This window comes from Acyrthosiphon pisum, chromosome A1 (assembly GCF_005508785.2).
Source record: "Acyrthosiphon pisum isolate AL4f chromosome A1, pea_aphid_22Mar2018_4r6ur, whole genome shotgun sequence".
Classification (NCBI taxonomy): domain Eukaryota; kingdom Metazoa; phylum Arthropoda; class Insecta; order Hemiptera; family Aphididae; genus Acyrthosiphon; species Acyrthosiphon pisum.
Genome location: NC_042494.1, coordinates 12,953,742 through 12,963,081, shown reverse-complemented (window position 1 = coordinate 12,963,081; position 9,340 = coordinate 12,953,742). Strand labels below are relative to the sequence as shown.

The 9,340-nt window shown below is 28.1% G+C and overlaps 1 protein-coding gene across 1 annotated transcript; it reads right to left on the bottom strand.

Moving 5' to 3' along the window:
• Positions 1 to 2,732: 2,732 nt before the first annotated feature.
• On the bottom strand, positions 2,733 to 9,287 carry LOC100169195 (dynamin-1-like protein). The gene is made up of 3 exons (XM_001949539.5): positions 9,089 to 9,287; positions 7,203 to 8,632; positions 2,733 to 3,702 (listed from the first exon to the last, which is right to left on the bottom strand). Exons 2-3 carry the CDS (start codon positions 8,604 to 8,606, stop codon positions 3,061 to 3,063), a joined length of 2,046 nt encoding a protein of 681 aa, XP_001949574.1. The 5' UTR covers positions 8,607 to 8,632; positions 9,089 to 9,287; the 3' UTR covers positions 2,733 to 3,060.
• Between the last annotated feature and the right edge of the window lie 53 nt (positions 9,288 to 9,340).

Genomic DNA, 9,340 nt, shown 5'->3' with positions numbered 1-9,340 from the left:
GGATCAGGGACTGGAACCTCACCGAAACCTTTATTTAAATTAATTTAAAAACCAGAAACCTTACCAGAACCGATACTTTTCCTTGACACATTTTTTTACATAAGTAAAAAACCAAATCAGGTAACAATTTTTTAATTTTTTAAGAACCGAAAAAAAACCGAAACCTAAATGTTAGTTTTTTCTGGGAATCGAAACCAAAATTTTAGTTTTACTAGGAACCGAATAGGAACCGGAACCGTAAAAATCATCAAAGTTCCAGTCCCTGCCTCGGTTACGCTTAACCAACTGATTTTACCAGTCGAATTCCGCGGTTTAACATTAGTTTAACTATATTGTAATAATAAGGTCCTTATTTAATGTGTTGGCTTTATTTGCACGTCATCGATCAATACAATAATCATGCCATATAAGGTTATCGATGAACTGAGCATCCAAAAAAATAGAAAATGGGATTTTGTTTGTATTATAAAGCAATTTTTTTTGTTTATCGTATTAAACACGGGATTTTCGTTAATATGAATTTATAATAAACGCTATTAGGTACTAAACAATTTGTGTTAATTCTTATTTCACCTTGGCTTTTAAAAATGTATTTTATATTAGTATTTATTGAGTGTACCTATTATTATATATTTCATTCCCCCCCTATCAAAATTCCTAAATACGCCACTGTCTCCAACAGAACCATTATAAACGACAAAAAGAGACGATCCGTATGATACGACTACTTAAGGGGGCTGGAGCGTAATCAATTCTAAGTAGTAAAAACTAGGCATTTTATATTTCTGTTTATCTGGGTCTTGTGTATGTGTTGAAAGAAAATGAACATTAGGTTGCGTAATTCATAGTACTGATCACGTTTTATAGGGGCATCATAGTGACCGGGATGTACGTCTGTAATTTTACCTACGCGCATGCACATGTCACCATATATTGCTTTATACAACGACAAACATTTTTTTTTCAAAAAATACTACCTCTGACTTCATTCACTACGCTCAGTAGGATGTTCTGATTTTAATTTTGAAAGCAGATTTGAATTCTCCTCTAAATTTACTATGCTTTAACTGTCGTACATTTTTCATATTCTATATCAATGTATTTAAATTTGAATTATGAATAATATGTTCTATTTTTACTCTTTTTGTTAGTAAATTTATAAGTAAAAAAAAATAAAAATCAGAAAAATGAAATTGTCAAAGCATGGATAATTTAGTGACAAATTCAAATTTGCTTTCAAAATTAATATCGGAACATTATATTGGGCGTAGTGATTGAAGCCGTGAGCTATGTTTTCGACCGAAAATGAATCATGCTCCAGCCCCCTTAATGGATATTATTGTCACAAATTCTACTCTATATCAATATAAAAAAAAACCAGGGAAATCATTCAATCACTCTGCTGTATAGTAATTAGTAGGTTTCGAGTGTATCTACTTCGTCATTGAGTAGGTCACTGTAATGGACCAATGGATGTGTTAAATTTGAATTCAATGACAAATTATAGTATACTCAATGAAAAACGATTCCGAGCTGAGATGGTTTGTCAGCCTATATTATATAACTAAGGAATAATAATATCGTATTTTACATTCATATTGATATTAGTAGTTTATTGTTCTATGAGTTAATACTGTAGGTTGAACTTTTTTTTGCTAAAAACAAATCGCTTATATATAAATTATTATAAGAATTTTCGAATAATATAACTAGCTATTATTTTTGATGCTAATATTGTATTGGTATATTTTTATTGGTTATACATAGTTTGTTTTGTCAATGAAAATGAAACCGATAGCCGATTATAGGTACCTATGTACTGAATGGTATATACTATAGTATAAAAAACCCAATAGTGGAATAGTGGGTCGCGACTCGCAGTTACGATTACGCTTATTTAAGTATTTTTGTATTTTTTTATAATTTATTTTATTTATTAATATCAAGTATTTTATTTTATAAAAATTCAATGATAAAATTAATAATAATGAAATATTATTTATTTAAGGCATACTTGATTTTTTATTTTAGAAGGGGGTCGCGTACCCAATAAATATTAAATTTATGGGTCGTAAAAAGTTTGGGAAACAATGTACTTTACTATAAAGTTTAAACTTTACCTACTAACTGCTGAGTATCGAATTTTGGACTGACTGATAAGTGAAGAATGTTACGTACTCTGTTATACAAGAGAAAAATATTGAAAGGAACCTACGATGACATTGTTGCACAACACATTTGTTTTTTTTTTTTGTAAATATATAAAATGATGTATCAATACAAAATATTATTAAAATTTAAAACTAATTTTAGGATACATTACGCGATAAATATATTTTTTTTTATCGATAAGCCAATATCAATACCGCATTTTTAAATATATTTATATTTATATATATGTATTTTAAAATAATATCTATAATATCAGCTGAATAATAATTTTAAAATATTTTTTCTATAATTTAATAAAATACAACTAAAAGTATTACAACTTATAAAAATATTGAATAAATAAAAAAGTACAGACAATCTGATATTAAATTGTAAAATAAATTGAAACATTTAGTTGTGAATGTGTATTTTTAATGTAAGACATTGAAGGTTATATATTATATAATTATATAATATATAATATGATTTGACTTGAGAATCGAGACTCTTTGACAAAATATATTTCAATGGACCAAATCTATTTTATTACCTATATTTTAATATTAATTACTATTAACTTAATTAAGAAAATGCATGTTGATTTTAAATTAACGTGAGATAGTTCAATAAATTTAATTTTCTGATACTCTTTGTATCTAAACACTAGCACATGACATATATATATATATATATATGCATACACATTAGAAATTCCAAAAAAAAAATTAAAATTATCTGAAATATTTGCAGTCTTATTCCAGGTACACATTATGCATGAAAGAAAACTGTTTTACCCTTGGATAAGCTAATATACGATTCATTTTATTATTTTTTTTTAAAATAAATAGTTAAAAGATAAAGTAAAACTGAAAAACGATATTGCTGCATATTACAGTATTGTACTTGGAATTAACAATTTCGAATATCAACCATAGTTTTCAACGCTTTTCCAACAGCATCCAACTTGATTTCAACATTGTTTCTATCATTTATGATACTTTCATCTTCTACAAATACTTCAGCAATTTTATTTTCTTTTAAATAAGCTTGAAATATTTCTTTGTTTAAACGTTTATCGAGGTTTTTTAAAAACGAATTTACCATTTTGTGAACAATTCTTTTAGGAACAAAGTCCCGCACGATTTTCCTAATGTACTCAAAATAACAGTAGCTTAAATATTTGTGTAATTTTATTTGTTCAGACGATTCCATGGGAACATCCTGGTTATTCAGACCTGATAATAATTGTTTCAACATATGAGATCTAACAGTTTTTAATCTATCGGTTTGGGCCATTCTGTCGGGTAACGGAAAAATCGGCATCCCGGTTGGGGTCAAAACTAGTTCTGGCTTATAATTACTTTCATGCTTCTTTATGTTTACAGCTGCGAGAATTTCTTCTTGAATTGTATCGTTGGACGTTAATATTTCCAAGATAAAATCTGGATTTGCTGTATTTATACACTCCTGGTAAGATTCTATGTACGATGCAATGAATTCTTTGATATTATTCACATCTTCTTCCAGCAACTTTTCAAACACTTTTCGTACCTAAAATCATAAAATAATTATTTAATTATTCAAATAAATACCAGGCGTGAAAAAACTTTTGTTTCGGGAATGGCTACCAACTGTATTATTTGACGTCCTACCTTCACTGTAATTATTACTACGAAAAAAAACAATTTGTGTAGAGTGTGTATTTTTGTACACTAAATAGTGTCAAAATTAACATATTATAATATTGATTTTTCTGATTTTATGTTGAACGATTATATTGAGACCAATCATCTTTCACCAATATTGAGGGCAGATGAGCCAGATGAAAGTACAAGAACAACAGACGTCACAGAAAGTTTCCATGGTCAATTTAGGCATGCATTTTATGTTTTATATCCTACTATATATCATTCGTAAAATAATAAATATATTTTGAGAATTTTTTTTCAGATAGATGTGTTAAAACAACAGTAGATAATTACAGAAACTAAACTTCAATTATAAGAAAAGGGAACGTTAAACGTACACTTAGAGTATGTAGGGATAAAGCAATGAATAACTTTGTTAGAATATTTGGAAACAATAGGTTGCAAATTTATTCGAATCTAAACATATCTTGAAGATTCTGAGTGGAACGATAAATGTATTGATTTTACAATAATGTGTGTTTTTTTTTTATTTTTTTTAAATTTTAAAATTTTTTTTTAATATTTTTTTTTGTGTCTGTCATCACCTTTTAGGACAGTAAAAGTGCTTGGATTTTCTTCAACAGTACCTTTTCTAATAGGAAAGTGAATCTAGTTGGTACTTTGGGGGAATCAAAAGTGAGTAGTTTTCAAACCCAGTAGTTTTCAAACCCGCCGTGAAAAACAAAAGAAAAATTAAGGAAAAACGGAAATTATTACGCAAAAGCTGTTTTCGAGAAAATTGATTTTGGTTTTTGGTGCAACTCTAAAACAAATGGCTGTAGGTACATGACATTTTGACTGAATGTTTATATCACCATTTTCTATACACCATAAAATTTTCCAAATATTTTGACTTATTTTGAGCTATTTACGGACATTTTCAGTTTCAATTTTTTTTTAGTTTTTTTTTCTATAAATATAAATAAAAAGGTGGGTAAGTGGATGTCGCTCTGTTGTACAGTAGGTTACAAGTGGGTCACTGTATAATGAATAGTATTAAATTTGAATTCAATGATATAATATCACTGTATAAGAAAAACGATTTGGAGACGGTATGTCAGTCTAGGTATAAGTTATATTATATACTTATTTATGGTATTAAAAAAAAAAATGACCAATAATAGGTATCTATAATGTATTCCAAATTAATCATATCACAATATTCATTAGGTAACGCGTTATACATCAACAACAAACCGTGGTACTATCATAGATATATAATAGTATACTTTAGAAGTTTCAAGTACCCACTAATAATATTATACAATCACAAAAAAATAACTAAAATAGTTATTCTAGGTTTTTTAACATGTAATTTCGTCCAAATTCGATCTTAAAATGACTATAAAAATAAACTGCGCTTATGTGTTTTTTAGATTTTTTGGTAACAGAATTAACTACTTACGTGGAATCTTGTTTTAAATTTTCAATCCTTAGATATAAAAGATAACATATTATGAATTTTTAACTACAAAATAATTATTAAATTTTAAATTTGATACATTTTGTCGAAAATCGAACTTTAAATGCTTATAAAAAAAATTTGAGCCAATGTATTTTTAATATTTTTCAACTGCTAAATTTTCACACTTTTTGGCCCAACAGATAAAACTTAATTGATATTTATAGAAAAAAAAAACTAAAAAAATTGAAAACTGACCATGTCCGTAAAGAGCTCAAAAAGAGTGAAATTATTCTCAAAATGTTATCGTATATATAGAAAATGCTAATATAGCGTTCAGTGAAATTTTCAAGTATCTACAATCATTCGTTTTTTAATTACAATATAATAAGAAAATTGTTACATGAGAAATTGAGTGATTATCAAATGTTGTAAACATATGAATTTCAAACGCTCATAAAAATTTAATTTGATTTGCTTGTAGACATTCTTTTTTTTTGATAAATGTAGACAAACTTACGAGGACTCTTGTATTACATTTTCGAATCTTAGATTTAAAAAGAAATTTTTTCATGAATTTCTAACTCAAAATAATTTGCAAATTTTCGTCATTTTTACGTATTTTGTCAATATTTTAACTTAAGATGCTTATAAAAATAAATTGTGACTATGGATTTTTAATATTTTTTCAATGTCATTGTACCAATATAGTAGGAGCCTTGTATTAAATTTTCAAGTATTTTTACTCAAAAAATAAAGTTTTATTGACATTCATAGAAAAAAAAACTAATTAAATTGGAAACTGAAATTGTCCGTAAACAGCTCAAAACAAATCAAAATATTTTTAAAATTTTATCATGTATAGAAAATGGAAATATAACCAACCAGTGATAATTTCATGTATCTACAGTCATTCGTTTTAAAGTTAAACCAAAAACAGCTTTTGCGTAAAAATTCCCGTTTTTCCTTAATTTTTCTTTTGTTTTTCGCGGCACTTTTGAAACGCTTTTGATCCCTCAAAGTACCAACTAGAATCACTTTCCTATCAGAAAAGGTACTGTTGAAGAAAATCCAAGCACTTTTACTGTCCTAAAAGGTGATGACCGACATAAAAAAAATTTAAAAAAAAAAAAACATACATCATTGTAAAATCAATACATTCATCGTTCTACTCAGAATCTAAAAACCTGAAATAACTCTTTTAGTTATTTTTTGTGATTGTATAATATTGAAACTTCTAAAGTATACTATTATATATCTATGATTTGTTGTTGATGTATAACGCGTTATAAGTACCTAATGGATATTTGATATAATTAATTTGGAATTTATTATAGATAACTATTATAGGTCAATTTTTCTTTTAATACCATAGATAAGTATATATATATGTCTAATACATAGACTGATATACCGTCTCTGCTCAGAATCTTTTTTCTTATACAGTGATATTATATATCATTGAATTCAAATTTAATACTATCCATTATACAGTGACCCACTTAACCTAAGTCCTAACCTACTGTACAGCAGAGCGACATCCACTTACACACCTTTTTTTTTTTATTATATTAGGTATATTAAATAAATTATAAATAAAATTATTTTTAGTTAATACTAAAATTACAAAATCTTATACAATTAATATATATTATTAAATTAATTGTATGATGATTTATTTAATATCATAAATGTTTCAATTAATTGAATTAAATTATTTTTACGACGGTTTATTTATATCAACAAATGTTTCATTTTTATTTTTATTATTTTTACGATTTATTTAATACCAATAAATGTTTCATTTTTAACTGTCAATCAAATTTGTGTGGTTTTGAATGATCGAATAATAATTGAATCACATTAAAAAACCTCATCTTATTTGGTATACCCAAAAATCCTGCACTCACAAACACTTTCCAATAATAAAGAGAAAATCATATAATTCAGGCTTGACTTACATCTTCGTAGAGCTTTGGATATCGTCTAAGTGTGTCCAACAATTTGACGTCAATGGAATTCAAAACGTTTAACATCTCATCGCACACCAATTCTGCGCAGTCCAAGGACGGCTGGATTAAGTTATTTAATTGCCGCCTTAAAATTTTTTGTAACCCCTTTTCATTGACAAAAGTACATTGGTAAGTGCCCGATGTGTTTGATAGGATATTTGCAATATTTTCATCTGATAAATCTTGAAGTGGGTCTATAGCATTTATTCTCTTTAAATATTGATGTTGGAATAATTTAGCAATACTGCCACCACCAAAAGTTTCATCGATCGGAACATCGTCTTGATTACCGTTCATAGTGTCTTCGTAACATCTGCTAATATCTTTTAAAAGTCCTACTAAAAACGATATTTGTTCATCAGGTTTGCATAGTGGCAATCGTTGTTTTTCCAATTTCCTTTTCATTTCTTCGAGTTCAACTCGAAGTTGTGGAAATACTTTTTTAATGTGTGTTATCAATACCGTCTGTAAAGTGTGAACTAACGCCTCGTTGCCGTGTTTTTTATGTATATCTGGGTAATTATTTTTTAGAAATTCTGTTTCTGCCGATAGCGCCGCGTCCATTGATTTATTTTCAACGATATCTTTTTGACTTCTATTCACCACACCTATGATACCTAGTTTCACTGGAATCTTGCGACCGCACAGTAAATCATTAGTGTCTTGAAGTGTTCCTTCATCGATTAGGTCTAATTTTGTAACTACTGCTATTGTTCTGATGCCGTCTGGATCCATTTTTTTCGCTATTTGAAGGCTTTCGCTTGTTGACGGATCCGTATTCGCAGTCACCACAGCTAAAATAATTGAATTGGATTGCTTTACATATGAAATAATCAATTTCTGTATTTGTTCATCTATATCTTCAGGTTGGTCTCCAACCGCCACTTTTGTTATACCTGGCAAATCTACAAAAGTCAGATCGTAGCGATTAGTGTGAATTTTCAATACAATTGAATTAAAAGAGATGCCCTTATTAGTTCCTGCTAGACTATTTGTTTTATCTTCAATTTCCTTGCGTACCAAATCAAAATCGACATAATATAAATTCGGTTTATGTAGAAACTCTGCCCATTCTTTAATGTTTTCAGTGTCTTTAATGTTATTTGACATTAACATTGATTTTCTTGTTTCCTCTGTGTACTTAATCATTTGTATAACTAATGGCGCCCTGGTAACAATACCAGTTCCTCGAGGTAGAAATGATTTTCCCACGATGCTTTCTAGCACAGAACTTTTACCGGAACTCTGTGTTCCCACTACCACAATTTGAGGTAAGTCGACCGTGATTTGCTGTTCACCAACTACAGCAAAAACATCTTGCAGTTTATTTACAATTTGGATAAGTGACTGCATTGTTAAATTTTGCAACGCGCTGGAATCTAAAATTGTATAGAAAATAATATTTAATTAGATAGGTATTAAAATCATCCTGAAAATGTCCGTAAAGAGCTCAAAGTAAGTCAAAATATTTGGAAAATTTTATGGTGTATAGAAAATGCTAATATAAACATGCAGTCAAAATTTCATGTACCTACGGCCATTTGTTTTAGAGTTGCACCAAAAACCAAAATCAATTTTCTCGAAAACAGATTTTGCGTAAAAATTCCCGTTTTTCCTTAATTTTTCTGTTGTTTTTCACGGCACTTTTGAAAGCTACTGGGAAATTTTTACTTTTTACTGCCCAAAGTACCAACTAGATTCACTTTCCTCTCAGAAAAGATACTGTTGAAGAAAATCTAAGCATTTTTACTGTCCTAAAAGGTGATGAGTCATGGTCATCAGGTGATTTTGCAGCCAAAACTATAATTAACGTGTGTAATAAATTGATAACTTACATAATAGGTGTTAAATAATATTGTTTCACGCGTCGTTGTTTCAATATGTAATATATTTATGAGGTTAACAAGTATTTTTTGTCTAAAATAAATTAAACAAACTATATTAACTATATAGACATTAGACAGCTAGTACACAGTAAAAAACACTGACTGACGAGGATCGAATGCCGACTGATTAATAAGTTATGAATAGGATATTATAAGTCTTTATAATAAAGATAAAAAAATATCTCGAACATGGGAAAGTGA